This window comes from Syngnathus floridae, chromosome 2 (genome assembly GCF_059516105.1).
Source record: "Syngnathus floridae isolate MCC-2025c chromosome 2, RoL_Sflo_1.0, whole genome shotgun sequence".
Taxonomy (NCBI): domain Eukaryota; kingdom Metazoa; phylum Chordata; class Actinopteri; order Syngnathiformes; family Syngnathidae; genus Syngnathus; species Syngnathus floridae.
The window spans coordinates 15,665,778-15,681,199 of NC_142414.1; the positions used below are offsets into that span (position 1 = coordinate 15,665,778).

The following is a 15,422-nucleotide window of genomic DNA, read 5'->3' on the forward strand; positions in this document are numbered from 1 at the left end:
ATTTAATTAGTCACACAAACTGAACATGTTTTCTTTTAGAGAAACGCCCTGCCACACCCAGTTGATCTGGTACCAAGTTGTCTCATGAACGCTTTTGTAACTGGATACCACAGAGCAGTCGTGTTCTCTCCTGCGCTGTTCCCTGAAATATCCCCGAGCTAAACACGCACATTGGAACGCCCTCGAACCACATACCTCATTTTCATGTAACTTTCTTTCCTGTCTGGAGACCGAAAAACTGAGGAGTGAATCCTTTTTTTTTGTCAAGATGAAGTTTTGCTTGCTACCCGCTGTACTTCTCCTGGTGACTGGGGCATTGACGCAGGACGGCAAGTTTCCCCCCCGTTTTGTGTTGTGATCGCATAATTCTTGTTTGAAAGCCGAGATAATCAGTCCTTCGGTATTCTTATGCTATACGGCCACAGTGGTCGCCAAGCAACTATTAATCATAGAGTCCCCCAAACTGCCTCTCTTTGCACGGAGATTCTGAGTCATCGTCTAACATGAAGGTTGCGTTCATTAGATTTCGCTTAAACTTAACACCCTACCTTGAAATATTTAAATTATGACTTATTATAAAGTGCGCAGTACTATTATTGCAATTATGATCCAGACACCATTACTAAATCTTTGGAAACTGACGCAATGGAAAAAAAGTGAAAATACTGTACGTATTACTTCAGTCTAGAGCGCGGGTGGTTCCGACAGTTCAAACCAGTGAACTAATGTTCATTTTTTTTACTGCAAAATTACTCAGGATTACAATGTTATCGTCTTGTTTTATTTACTAAATGGCAAAGTAAATGTAAGTAAATATGTAGCTTAGGCTAGACCTGACCTTTTTGAAGGTGAGAGCAAGCTACTTCTTGGGTATAATGCTGACCAATGCAAAAGGCTCCCTGAAATTAATGTTATTGATACGTATGTTATTATTAATTTATGTGAGTGGATTGGTCACGTGACCGAGTTCTCACAATAATAAGGAAATACTGTATCCATGCAACTTCTTTTTTCTATAACTCTCCGCCGATGTTCACATTTTCAAATTGTCACTTCTATAACATTCCGAAGAAATCATTTTCCCAATATTGATGAGCTATTTTTAGAACAAGCCTGCAGGTTACTTACTAATGTGGTCCTACCTAGTGCCCACTGGCACCACATTAGTGACCCCATTTTCAGATGGGTTCACAATGTGACATTACACAAAAGTCCCCAAATCAGGACAAAATACAGTGAAGCATAAACTGTCTTATTTATAAACAAAAAAATACCTCTTTTTGTTTGTCAAAATGTTACAGTCGAAGTTCATGTTTCTGGAGCTTTGGTTTGATGCCTTGGACTTCTGTCAGTTGTGTCCATAAGGTCTTCTTTCCTTAGTCTCAGAGAGTTTCTTCTCTGGGACCTGTCTTGGAAAACTATATAAAGCTTACAAGCAGAAAGTATAAAGGTTAGGGCATTTTTAAAGCTTCCATATGTTTCAAAGGAAGCAGTCGTGGTTAGCACAGATATCCCACAGTCGAGATGTCGAGATATCTGCCCTTACTGTGGGGAGTTTGCATGCCATGCTTGCGTAGGTGTCCCTCCCATGTCCCAAATGGCAAACATTGCATGCGCATTTCAATCAGTTTACTTGAAAATAATAAAAACATTTCAAATTTAAAAATGATCAAAGAAGTAATCAACTCAGCATAAAGCTTTCATGCTAAATAATGCAACTCTGCTCACTTTGCATTAACAAAAGCAGTTGACCCACAAACGGTTCCGTCATTTAAAGCTTGTGCGGAAGAGGAAAGCACTTATGAAGACTCACCACAATTCCTCACAGTGGAACGTGACTCTGCATTAAGAAATGTTAAATAGAAGCCAAAGTTTCTCATATTGTCTTCTGGGATGGTCTGATTTTGTCAACTGCTTTGGGCTCCTGTTGTCAGGTTGGAAATGGCACAAAATCACCAAACTGTAAACTGGCAGAGACTAAAATAAATGAATCAAAATGCAAAATGACAGTACCTTCTTGCTGCAATAACTACAGCCAGATATTGTTGTCACGCTCTGTGAAGTGCCTTTTTGTTTGGTTAAGATTAGGGCATTGGGGTTGGGGTCATAGTTCATATTGGCGCATATGTTTGGACAGCAACACAATATAGCTAAGTTTATTATTTTGATCTTGATGACTTTGTGGTCGAAATGGTTGTGCTTGGGTTCAAAAAGTAATTCTGATTAATTAGAGGAGAAAACTGTAAAACCACCATAAATGTAATCCAAAATTGTCTTTCATCCAGGATTTGACCTGTTTGATGCGCTCGATGACGTAGGTGAGTAGTCCTGGGGAGTTTCTTGTCTGAATATTTGCCTGCTTTATACATGATATTTTTGTCAATTATATAATATGAACATTTCCATCAATTTAAGGCAAATTGTTGTTTATGATAAGAGTGGTTTCTTCATAGTTTGTTGATTAGAGCTCAAAGGATCTGTGAGCAATTTGAGTAGAAATGTTGTTTCTGTTGCAAGTGCCTATATGGAATGAAAAACAGATTCCCAACACTTTTTCTGTTTTTTTCTAGACCCAACACCACCAAAACCTAAAGAGCAACCAAAATCTCCAGACAATACAGATCTTGATGGTTTGTATACTTTTTTTAACATTAGCAAGCTTAATTATTTATTATGATGGATTTGTATTTAAAGTGGACGGACATATGACAGAAATGTTACTTTTCAATTATTTTTCAATGACAAGTCCTCAGTGTACTACGCCTCAATTTATGTGAAACCCTAATGGATAGATTATTGTTTTTGTTTTTCTATTGCTACCCCAAACTAACATTTTAACTATTCTTCTTGTTAGGCGGTCTGGACCTTTTTGATGCCTTAGGACCAGGTAAAATTTACATCCCAGTATGGATATTATTGGTTTAAAATCACTCCAGATAGACCTTCAAGTTTTTATTGTATAGGCTGAATTTTGTTTTTAGGTGTAACGTTAACTCAATAAACAAATACTAAATAACGTAATGGCTGAATGCATCTTAAAACGTATTGCAGATTTTTACAGTGAGTACTTAAAAGGACATTAATTTGTCTATACTGTTGCCATCGATGCTGCTCCTACCTTTTCTTTACACAGAGAGCTAATTTTAGCATTAGCTCATGGCCATTTTTGAATTCATCATTGGAAACTTTAATCATTTTCATTCTAATTTCCTTTATTTATAATTGCGCAAAAAACTCACAGTAAAAAGTATTGGTTAAAGTAAAGCTTATACATTGTCTGTATCTTTCTTTTAAAGATGAACCAGAACCTGAGAAACCGAAGAAGCCAACGAATACTGGAGATTCTGGTAGATTTGGTCATCTTTTTCTTTTCTTTGAAAAATGATTACAATAACAAACAGCCTTTACTTTTGCATCTCTCAAACTTGTATTTTTGTATGCAGATAGCTTTGGATTTGATCTCGACGATGCTCTTAAACCAGGTAATGCTCGTTCAATAACCTTCAGAGATCATTGTCCCAATGTTGAAGGAACTCTCACATCAATTACATGTTTTAAAAAGAATAGTTCAAGTAAACCATGAACTCATTCACTGCCGGTCCAGTTAAAATGAATCTTTGACGTCTATAGCTGTCAATGGCAGTGAATGAGTTAAAATCACCGACTTAACAGACATTTGTGACCCTGACGAGTGGATGTAATATACTTTGTATATTGGCCTTGGAATGTTATGCTCTCTGTCTGCTTTTTCCCAAGAAGTGTGTTGTGTGTGCGGTTTCTCAGATAATTTTCCCTCTTTTCTTTGTTTAAGACCCAAATCCCAAACCTGACACACCTGTGGTCAACCCACCAAACCGTGGTGGAGGTAAGTTGGAAAATTGTCTCCTTGATTTCTATACAAGTTTTCAGCAGCACTTTTCCTCATTGACATGCTTTGCATAGCAAGTACTATTTTGTCTTCAATATTATCCTTTGGAATTTTCCACATAGGGGGTGGTAACTTTGGTGACAATGACTTATTTGATATAAGTGATGGTGGAAACTACAACCCTGATGACGGTACGACATTTTCTGTGAACATTTTACATTTTTATTATACCTAATACTCGATTTTTTTGAAATGCCTAACATACTTTGTTTTAAACATAGGCCGCCCCGGAGATTCTAACTACAACAATGCAGGTATGTTAAATCTTGCAACATAATGACTTTTTGCAGGTAGCATACCAGTCAAAAGTGTGACAGAACTATTCCATAAAATTATACATCACGCACAGGATATATATGCACATCCAAGCACTTACTCATCATAAACACTTCCCATATTTGCAGTCATGTGATCAATTGATTACATTTGGTTGTTTGAATTGTTCTTTAAGGTTTTGCCTCATTTGTTTGTGATTATGGAAATTAAAACCATAGAGTGTTTGAATAGCTGAATTGTTGTTTCAAGATCATATCTTTGTGATTGTAATGTCCAGGAGGAGGAGTATAAATAGCGTTGCCATGGAGATAAAATAACAAACTTGAAAAAAGTTAGTGTTGCCCGTCACATGTTTACTGATGTGATGTTGACTATATTGTTGGAGCTGTATGAAAATTCTGCCGTTATAGACACAGTAATCCTCACTGGTTACCTTACTTAGCTATACTAGATGTCTCTCAATAACATGATGGCATGTTTTTTTTCTCGTCCTTTCAGGTGGTGCTGATCAGCCTCAAGGTAACGTTTTTTTCTACTTCTACCTTTCCGCCTTTTGTCTTGGTAACTTATGACTTATGCTGGCATCATAAAATCACCCCTTGTGCCCATGAATCACATTTCCTCTTTCCTGTTTGAAGACTGTTTTGGTCGCTGTGGTCACAATTCACTGCTAAGCGAGCATCTTGGGTTTTTATGTTTGATCTAAGCTTTATCCTGCTAGTGGAGAATGGATTTGATTATGAAACGGTTTGGAAATGTTATATCATATCATGTCCAAAACTAAATTCAAATTATTACTAAAGGACATACACAAAATAGCGAAATACCTTCAATTATTGATTGAGCTGCACAGACATACAAATAGCAAATGACAACACTTCGAAGCAGCTACAATCGGGCAAAACTCCTGACTGACGTTCACACAGAGATTAACCGAGCCTCGTTGTGATGTTAGTCACCAGGCCACACCTCCTTAAAGGTACAAAGCTCAGTTTGTGCTTTGTATGGTTCTAAAGACGTGTTTGTGGTGGTTTCGGGGACTGCAAGAGATGTATGATATTGGGCGTAGAAGTAAACTGAAGCTTGGTCATGAGTTCAACTTGTATGTCAAGGTACTTTGTGGCAATACATTATTTGAATGGCAGCTTAAGCTTGCCAGCCGCAGGGGGCAAAGTCAATTTGTGCTATTGGTGGCACAGTGCCACTTGAAGTTTGGGCTTTGAATGGATGGACAGGGCTCCTCCTTGACTTCCAGGCCATGTTTTTGGCTTTTGCAGCTTTTAGAAAGGATCGAGGCTCCTGGTCTAGTCTGTCTGGCTAAAACTATGCTGCAATTTTGTGTTGTTGCAGATCCCGACCTTCCGTGGCGACAAATCCTGAAGATGCTAAATTGTAACATACCTGAGGAAATCATTATGTGGATGTCCAATATAAAAAAGACCTTAGTACCGCTCTTAGAGAGGGCCATGGAGCTTGTGCAGGCTATGCCCTGATTATTTTTTGTTTCCGTACTTGACGTTTACAGCTTTTAGTAACTTACTTGAATCCGATATGACAATCTAAAGGAAGTCACGTGGAAATGGACTTGGTTGTGCGTTGTTTAGCTCAGGAGGCTTGTAGGATTGATTCTGAGTGTTCTTTCCCGCCTGATGTTCTGAATATCGTGGCTTGCATGTTGATGGGTGTGTCTGTAGCTGGAGAGCTGTCTTTTGTTTACGAGGTAGCATGAGTCACGCCTACTCTATGCGGCTATGTTGCATGAATAGATGGCTGTTTTCTAAGGGACATTATTGTGGATTACTCTTTGTTAATATTGTTAATAGTCACGACACGTGACAGGATGTTAAAGCGAGCAGGAGTTCCGTTGGGATCAATAAAGTATCTACCAACTGACAACAATAATTACAGTTGCGTTTTTTTTTCCTGTCACCACCTCATGTCAAGACACACCCGAGCACATTCTCATCGTAGCCAACAATAACAATCGGTTCTACACTTGTCAAGTTGTAGTTGTCAGAGTGCTTTTGTTAGTATCAACTAGCTGGGCATGCAGTGCACGAGGGATATCTTGGCTGGTGTAATGTCCACGAGGGAGGGACAAGCCAACACGCGGGAAGTCCGACAGGTTTGGGCATCAAAAAGCTAGAAACAGAAAGTTTTCAAGAGTCTACTGTTTCTTTTGATAGCTTGCGTCCAAAACACAACATTCTGTGGGTGCTAAAAGATCATCCAAAATACTCTCTATTGGGTGTGCTTTAAAAACAGCTGGCACTGAAAGAGTTAATCGATCAAAAGTTCACTTTTTATAGTCAATGCAAACATCTAACTGTGATCAACTCATAAAGCAAGAGACTATGCAACAATTACGGTGTCTTTTAAACATTTTGCATATTTTTAAATAAGTGCTATGCTATCTGATTTTTAATAGGATGTACCTGAGCTCAATATTTTGGGCAGATTATGATCATTTTGTACTTTTTTAAAGTCAAGGTCTAACTGGGTCGAGGACTGTGTTGTCATCATATTCTATGATATTTGTCAAGTCAACGTAAATTCAAACAACTCAGATGTTGCTTACTGTATGGAATTTCCATTTGTCCCGCAGAGGCCGGTTCCGGAAAAATCGCAGGAATCGTCAGTGCTATCGGGGTGGCTCTTTTAGGAGCGGCATCCAGTTACTTTGCTTATCAGAAGAAAAAACTGTGTTTCAAGATACAGGGAGGTTCGTAGCCCGTATTACTACTCGCATGCCGTCTCGGTCTGACCTGATTCCAGTCTTCAAGGACTGTGCTAAATGAAACATTTTGTGAGCAGGCGCTGACCCAGAAAGTGGTAAATCACATCCTACGCAGTCTAACCCTCAAGGTAGGTTATTTTGTGATGAATTTACTGCCAAACCATTTTTCTGTTCGTTTTGACTCACAAATGTACGCTACTCGTATGAACAATGGATATGAAAAGTCTGCACACCTCTAATCAAATACGCAAATTGGACACTTTCAAAACCAGGGAAATGGACCAAAACATTTTTAAGGGAGGTGAAGTAAAAATAAGCAAGTGAGATAAGCTCTTTTCACTGGGCTGCCTTCAGAATTTACCAATCACATTCAAACTCCACTCTCATCTTTTTTTTTCTTGATTTCAGTTTACAGCAACTTGCTCAGGACGTCCTAGACAGCCCCTTCTCCGCAAAAAACAAGCCTCCTTGACGGAACGACGACTAAAGTGTCCGTGTTTCTTTGTACAATAGCATCGTCTCTCATATTTCTGCTGCTTGATGTTTGGCTTTTTTATCTTGGCGGATACATTTTAGCAGCTTTATCATGTAATGGTAACACTTCTGCAAGGACACCTTAAGCTGTCATTTCAGAAGACCGTGTGGTCCTTTTTTGTTATTGTCCGAATGTCATGTGTCATAAAAATGTTTTGTGTATGAAGTTTTTTTTTAAATTTTTTTTTTTAAATAATAGAAGTATTGAAAAGCAGGGGCGGAGTCAGAACTTTTTCAGTGGTGTGGGCCGGGGTGCCACAACCACTCAAAGGTGCTTTGAATAATGAATCACAGTTGTACAACGTGAAGACATCGCAAATTATTGCCCAGTTAGGGTTTCATTAAATAAAATGCATGTTTATCCACCTTGCCCAACACACTAATAATACTACCAAGAAAAAAAAAAAAAAAAAGAGTAAAAAGCAACGTTTTGCACAATTAAATTGACCAGTTTCCTTGCTTTTCACATTGTACTTCGATTTCATGCACTGATTTACTTGCCAATTCTTCTGTCATTGATGATGCGTTAAGTGCAAAGGTAGTAAACTTGATTAATGCTTGCTACAAGTTTAAAATATTTCACTTTTGTGAATGATACTTTGATATCTTGCATGCAGTTCAATAGTAACAATACTTTTGGTTTTAGATAGACTGTCAGTCTAAATAAATGGTGGCAGAGTATCCAAGTGCATCAGTGTAAGGAAATGGATGTTCGGAAGAAATAATTATCCGCTCCAAAGAATCACTTTTGCGCGTGGTCACCATTGGGCCCATCACGTAGCTCCGCCCCTGTTCTTGGTACAGGGTTTTTTTTTTTTTATGAGATTGGTTACTGGTAGGAATGGAAGACAATTGTATTTTGTTGTTAGTGGTATCATATTGGGGTGCATCGACGTTTGAGTTTGCTGGTTGTTGTTCAGAAGTTTTGGGGATTTTGAGCGGGGGGAAGCTTCATCACAAGCTCAGTCATGGAACTAATTAAACTCATACATCGGGGTGCTACTGTATTTTCATGTGTGAATGTAATTTGTTTGTACGTGTTTGGAATTAAAAGTGAAGGGAGAGATTTGCATTTGTTTTCAATATTAAACCTGCGTGTTGAATACATTTTAAGATTTGGATATTAGACAGCAGAATCATTGATAGTTGTTTATATCACAACAAAAAATTTGTTAAGCCCCTCCTAATAAGAATTTGCAAGATTAAGTGAAAATGACTCATCGTGACAAAACAATTCAAATCAGAAATGCATTTTGATTTCTGTATTTTAAAAAGTACGCAGAATTGAAAACAGCATTCCATTTTTCAGTACTCACAATTCTGTGAGTCAAACAATTGAGTCATTATGTCTTTGTCAGAAGTCTGTTTGCAATTGCTATGAATCATAATTTTTTTTCCCAAAGTATTCAGCGCTAACCTTTTTTCCTATTTCATTTGGTTATGTTTTTTTCAAAGACATGGCTGGAAATTTTTCATACACTTCAAAGATTTTTTTTATGTCATTATGGAGCTTAGGTGTAAAATTTTGAGGGGAAAAAATTAATTCATTTTTATATTTTGTAACAGTGAAATGTAGAAAAAGCGAATCAGACCAAATACTTTCAGCATATGTACATATATGTACAAATGTTGTTCCTATCGTTTTTCATTTGGTTGTGGTCTAGTAACAGATATTTTAAAAGGGAATATAGTATGCATTGTTTGGAGCACTGCTGCCTTGTTCTAATATCACTTGACCACAGTAACAAAAAAGCAATACTGGAGAAAGGAGAACCATGAGCACCGTAAAACAACTAGTATTTTAATTATTTTATTTTGAGTCACGTCACAACGAGGAGTTGAGGACACATTTCAAGTGAAATTATTAAGTAGCAAAAACATAAGGCACCTTTTTGCTGCCTTTTGTAAACAAAAAAGTAGTATTTTCCTGTAATACTTGCTTCTGGCCAAAAGGTCACAGGGTTCAGAGGTCAGACAGTAATAGGCCGTTGCAATGAAATACAAACGTTTTAAAAAGTAGAAATTAACAGTCTTGTTTTTTCTTGCATGTTTAGGCTCAGAAAAATTCATAATAATAATAAAAATTGACAACAAAAAACGGACAGTTGACCAGAGTATAAAAACCCTGTTTGTGGTATGATGGTTAGAATTTAAAGGGAGACAAAGAGCTGTAATGAGCCAACTTTGAGTAATATGAATACAGCAGACCCCAAATATTCGCGGGGGGGATAGGGACCAAGCCCAACCGCAAATGACCAATTCCCACAAGAAACTGATGCGCCTCTTGAAGTGATTCAGAGTTTAAAGCATAACTATGATCCCAGAGACTTCCATCGCCCAACATTGCTGTTCCCTTGAAAATAGAAAACTGGTAAGCTATGTAAAGTACAGTCTTTGGAGTACGTGCACATGAAAAATTCTGATGATTATGATAAAGAATTACTGTAGTGGTACAGTGCAGTGTAAAATAATGAACATTTGACTGCACAGCAAATCGGTTACAAGCAGGCTTAGTGATGTTCCTCTGAGCTGTTGTAACAGATTACGCTGGTTTTGATCTAATTTGGCAAAATGCTCATGACCCAAAGCAGCATCAACAGACATCACTGTCAAATTTATCCTCCCTTCCTTTTCGGACTGTGAATCACATTTCTAACATGGTTACAGTTAGATTTGTGATTGGATAAGCGGGTTTGGTCATTTGGTTGAGTGGACAGCTAGTAACGGTTACTACAATGCACTAAATGGCATACATAGTGTAGAAAGTATTTTACCATGAAAATATTTTTGCCATGCAACCGAACATAGATTAAGCACCAGAAAAATCTGAATCTGTCAATTTGCATATGCCAACCCGTGAACATATGGGGGTCCACTGTATTTCCTGAACATTTGTTCTTTGTGAAGTACTTGTTCCATGAATAAAACATTCTATCTGACTTGTCAGAAGTTTTTGAAGATCTCCAAGTCTCTCGGTGGAACAGATGGGTCTTTTTTCCATTCGTCATTGGGATAAACTTCAAAGTTTGTAGTGTCGCCCTCATGGGAAACTTTGGGAACTATTGGAGGCTGTGGAGTTAGCCATAAATGTTCCAGTTACAAGCTCTGCAGTTCATTCAAATTAATTAACCTAATTTTTTAAATTTGACAACTAATCAATTATTTATTATAGTTTAAACTGATGATTTTTTTTAGACTGTAAAATCATTCTTTTACATTAAAATGAATGGAAAAGTAACATTTCCACAAGTCAATTTACAGTGTGCACTCCTACATTTTCTACTTGCGCCCGTAAAATTTCACCTTTCATGCCACTGTACTCCTTAAACATATGTATGTCGATATCAAAAGACAATGTTCCCACTTCTCTTGCATCTTTAAATTCAAACGACTCAATATGGTTCTTTGAACAACTATTTAAACGTTCCAAAATGACTTACTTTCAGTTTTCTCAGTGGAACTGTCTCCCAATCTATGGCCTTGAACCAACGGTGCTTTTTCACGTCATCTGCTCCATTCTGAAGCAAAAGATAGAAGGCGTGCATTTAATATGAAATTACCAACAACCTCATTTAAAAAAAAAAAAGATGTGACGAATTTTGGAAATATGCACATAGGCATAAGACATCCATTTAAATTGATTTTGAGAGAAATAAGAAATTCAAGTTTTAATCACTCGTTAAATTGAACAAAAACACAATAACAGCCGTCACGCTGACAAAAGTAACCAGCTTTATCTTATTTGTATAATTTTACACAATAGTTCTAAAGCTTTCAAAAAAATAAACTTGTATTGACAAGGAACTGTTTATATACAATGACGGTGTAACACAAAAACTCCAATGTAGCAAATATGAAGTTTTATACATGGTATTAGTTTTTAGTTGTTCAAAAAACAGAAGAGAAAAACTGACCTTCATGTTGCCCAGCCGTCTGGCTCGGTCAATTACCAGAAATTTCTTGATGAGGTCTCTGTGGAAAAAAATCAGTCTGTAAAATTTTCACCCAGATTGCTGCACCAAGGCACCCCCTAGTGGCAAACCACGCACAGAATAAAATACAATAAAGTTCACAGAAATAATTATGTATTCGAATTTTTGACATGGCATTGAAATCTTATATATATTATTTTGACTTCACACTAAAAGTATAGTCAAGCATGTCATCAGGTACTCCAGAAATGTATTTGACTGTATGCAATAGTGATTTTCAACGTGAGGAACACATACAAGTAGTGCAATCCAAAAAATAAATGTTTAAATTTTGTACAAGGGGAAATTCTTTCGTGAGATGCAAAAGATCTGCTTTTCTCCTATGTATGAAAGCTTACTTGACGTAGAAATCCAGATGCCGTGGGAAATCCAGTTTCCCCGCCAGGATCTTCTGGTAGATTCCAAATGGATTGTCATCAAAAAAGGGTGGATGCCTGGAGAGAAGATATAAGAACTTCAATTATTTGGTTGCGAACACACGAGATTTGAAGGTGACTCTGCGCGAGCTAATAATGTGAATCATTTTATCATTGCCTTGGTGACCATAGACTTGGTGACTCGCTGAGCACAGTGGCAAACCAGCTCACGGCACACCACTCTTGTTTAAAAGTAGTCATACATGAAGAAATACACATTAGAAGTCAACTTTCAGGAAAATTCAAAAGGGGGAGGATATTGCGCGGTACACATGCTGACCTCACCCAGCACAATGACTGAGAATGTGAATTGATGTTAAACTGTGTGTAATGGTTCTAGACATTTTGTAGCATGCAAACACAATCATATTTCTTTTGAGACATGATATTCCAACATAATGGTTCTGTTTCTACGTTAGGCTAGGTACATACTTTGTTTTCTTCAGCTTCTGGCCATTTCTGGCTTCTGCTGACAATCAGTAGCTGTGACTTCGAAATGAGTAGTGTGTCTACAGCAGTACGCACCCAGCCAACATTTCAAAGATGAGAATGCCAAGAGCCCACCAGTCCACTGCACGGCAATGACCTTTGCTCTGGATAACTTCTGGAGCGAGATACTCAGGGGTGCCACAAAGAGTCCAGGTTCTACTCCGAAAGAGAAAGACAAAAATGATGCCAGGCTTCTACAACATTCTGTTAGCCATGTTTTAGATTTACCCTTTGCAGCTTACGGAGTCACTTGTGAAACTCTTCACTATGTCTGTATCATACAACTTGCTCCCTCTTTATTTAACAGAATGAAATGAAACCAAACATTTTTTTGGGCGTGTGGAGGAAATAAACTTGGAAGTGCAACTCTTAAGAAATCTGAACAAATCGACAACATGGATAGTGACTTTACCTGTCAGAAAGCTTCTTCGCAAAACCAAAGTCAGTCAAGCGGATGTGGCCTTCCCTGTCCAGCAGGATGTTCTCAGGCTTCAGGTCCCGGTAAACTATGTCTTTGGAGTGGAGGTACTCGATCGCACAGACAATCTCAGAGGCGTAGAACAGACCGGTGGCGTTACTGAATCGGCCTCGGCTACGAAGATAGCTGAATAACTCGCCGCCGGGCACGTAGTCCATCAGCATATAAAGGAAGCAGTCATCATGGTGCGTCCAAAACCTGACAAAGAAAAGAAAATGTTGTCAAGTGTACAGTCAATAAGGCATTTCCTAATCTTTATTGAGTCGCCTGACAATTACTTTGGTTAATTTGAAGCCATAACATTGTATTTGTTTTGTTTTGTTATCAGAGGAGTGGCGTCAATTTTGTTTGTATGTGCACAAGCATTTATGTAGTTATGTCAACAATGACTTGTTTGATAAATGTTCTCCTGTGATGAATAACAAATGATGTCACAAGGTTTTATTTGTTAATAATACAAAGGATAAAAGAGCTAATTATCATCATGATACTGAAGTTAAAAAAGCAAACAGTTAGAAAAGACTTATTGCTACTTTTGTTAAAGGAGAGCTGAAGAAGCCTATGTGTGATGCGAATAGTACTAATTTTGGAATCTTTAAGTAGAGTAGGGCAGTGCTGCTTGATGGAAATATTAATTGTATGCTGAGGAAGGTAAATGTTTACTGTTTATTGGCTAAAGCATCCTCGAGAAATTGTTCTGCTTTTTCAAATTCTGGCAAGCTCAAAGGATTTTTAAATGGATGATGAACGTTTTGTAAGAAGGTAGCAATGGTTTGAGGGTTGACCATAACATTGATGCTAACTTTCCATAGCGTTTTGCATTATTTTAGCTTTAAGCTAGCAGAAATTTGCAGAACTAAATTATATGGTTTGGTTGAATATTAAGGTGTTTAACTCATTTGACTGCTATAAATGTCAAATGACCATGTTATCAGAAACAGCTGGATAAACATACTGTACAATGTTCAATTCTTCACGATATTGGGGTTTCCCAACCTGGAATGTTGTAAATACAGTAGTACAGTTTCATTGTTGGTGAGGTATCGCAGTACATCTTAAGTAACAAATATGAGAGCATATCTTCTGATGTTTTGGAAAGTTACTCCCCCCATGAAATCTTGTAGGAAACTGAAGAACAAACTCACAGTCGAACAAGGAAGGGATGGTTGACCTCTTTCAGGACCGCCTTCTCGTTGTGTACGTGCTGCTCCTGCTTCAGGCGGATCACATCAGGGATCCTCATCTGTTTCAGAGCATAGTAGGTCCTGCTCTTCTTGTCCCTAACTAGGAATACTCGCCCAAAAGTTCCTGTACCTAAGCAAAAGGGACACAAGGGAGAAAGGAAGCAAGCATCAAACAGAGCTCATTGGAGGATTACCATCTCCCAAAGGCCTAATTTTATATTTTGCAATTTGGAAAAGAGTAATATGGCCATGCCCTCCCTCCCTGCCCCACATGTCTTGGTAGGAGTCAGGGCAGCGACCAGAAACTATTTGAACATTCAAAATCATTGTTTTCCTTTAAGCAAATACAATTGAGTTCAGATAGGCTTTGAGTTAACTGAGTCATTGCACGTTCATGGTTAATTTAAAAGTCAATAAATCTCAAATATTGTGCAGATCAATTTTATATTTTCACAGGCTAAAGTGGACAAGCGTAGGAATGTAAATTTTAAATTAATCACCGTTACAGACACTAGGTGACAACAGTACGTGACAAACCAGGCCAGGAAACATCATCATGCTTGCCTCCTTCCGTCAATGACGTGGACAGGCTGAATTTGGGGAGACGAAAAGAGCCACGCACCCAAAGTGGGTGTTCCACTCAAAATAAAACAAACCTTAAATAAAACCAGATTATTTGGGGGGGTGAATTTTAATCCTGACATATTTTTTTCATGTGTCCCCTTTATGATGTAATGGAAAACTTACCTACTGTGGCGATGCTCACCAGGTCGTCAAGGCAGTACCTAGAGTGGTTGTCTGATGCTTCATCCAAGGAACTGCTGCTATTATTTTCTTTCGAGCAATTGGTCTCATTGCTTACTCCGGTATCGGCTTTGGAGGACGCCATGAGTCATGTCCGAGGTTAATAATTATTTTGGTTTAAAAATGTCGGAGGTGGAAATAAATAAGCCATGTCATATTTCATTAATGAACTAAAGGAGAAAGATATCAAAAACGTAGTGACATTTTATCCGAGGTACAGTCAGTGAACATTTGGGCCTCCAGACAAAAGAAGTTGATGACAAGAAAAAGCGACAGCTGAGTGGCTAGCTTGAAAACGAGTTAAAGACTAAATCGCAACAGTTGTAAAATAATTTGAAACTACAAAGAGGTGTAGCATCTTAAAAATATGTAGATAGACGAATCCTACGCCTCCGCATTTCCTCATAATATTTTCGCCGAAAGCACACTGGTGCGCATGCGCATCGTAGTTTTTCTTCTGGGTTTAGTGGCGGTTGACAACCATGATATAATATGAATTGACGCCGCCTACTGGCGTGGAGTTTGTTTTTATTTTCAAACCATCTTTTTGTATTTTCTGAATAAAAAACATTTTAAAACGATTT

At 37.9% G+C, this 15,422-nt stretch overlaps 3 protein-coding genes and 1 long non-coding RNA gene across 6 annotated transcripts in view; 2 read left to right on the top strand and 2 right to left on the bottom strand.

Annotated features, from left to right (window-relative positions):
• The window catches only part of dhrsx (dehydrogenase/reductase (SDR family) X-linked), an 8,740-nt gene extending 7,449 nt beyond the window's left edge, over positions 1–1,291 (bottom strand). Inside the window, exon 1 of the mRNA XM_088368647.1 lies at positions 1,275–1,291. The gene's annotated coding sequence lies outside the window, so the exon portion shown is untranslated. The remainder of the gene's footprint in view (positions 1–1,274) is intronic.
• cd99 (CD99 molecule) lies at positions 71–8,541 on the top strand. Of its 2 annotated transcripts, XM_088368654.1 has the most exons (13): positions 76–329; positions 2,286–2,318; positions 2,571–2,630; positions 2,855–2,887; positions 3,297–3,347; positions 3,444–3,482; positions 3,812–3,865; positions 3,991–4,059; positions 4,150–4,182; positions 4,703–4,723; positions 6,810–6,926; positions 7,019–7,069; positions 7,350–8,541. In XM_088368654.1, the coding sequence occupies exons 1-13, from the start codon at positions 269–271 to the stop codon at positions 7,376–7,378; spliced, it is 651 nt and encodes a 216-aa protein (XP_088224780.1). In that variant the 5' UTR covers positions 76–268; the 3' UTR covers positions 7,379–8,541. The 2 variants fall into 2 exon arrangements, with proteins under 2 accessions (XP_088224781.1, XP_088224780.1); XM_088368655.1 differs by lacking the exons at positions 6,810–6,926; positions 7,019–7,069; positions 7,350–8,541 and adding an exon at positions 5,555–6,106 and having other exon boundaries at positions 71–329.
• Positions 8,542–9,269: 728 nt separating this feature from the next.
• prkx (protein kinase X-linked) lies at positions 9,270–15,285 on the bottom strand. 2 transcript variants are annotated; one of them, XM_088368645.1, is made up of 8 exons: positions 14,782–15,285; positions 13,996–14,164; positions 12,785–13,048; positions 12,409–12,528; positions 11,806–11,901; positions 11,390–11,447; positions 10,916–10,993; positions 9,270–10,544 (listed from the first exon to the last, which is right to left on the bottom strand). In XM_088368645.1, exons 1-8 carry the CDS (start codon positions 14,921–14,923, stop codon positions 10,419–10,421), a joined length of 1,053 nt encoding a protein of 350 aa, XP_088224771.1. In that variant the 5' UTR covers positions 14,924–15,285; the 3' UTR covers positions 9,270–10,418. The 2 variants fall into 2 exon arrangements, with proteins under 2 accessions (XP_088224771.1, XP_088224772.1); XM_088368646.1 differs by lacking the exon at positions 14,782–15,285 and adding an exon at positions 14,535–14,674.
• LOC148402147 (uncharacterized) lies at positions 12,696–15,128 on the top strand. The gene is made up of 2 exons (XR_015857090.1): positions 12,696–13,501; positions 13,975–15,128. It is a non-coding gene; the product is annotated as an uncharacterized LOC148402147 (long non-coding RNA).
• Positions 15,286–15,422: the final 137 nt, after the last annotated feature.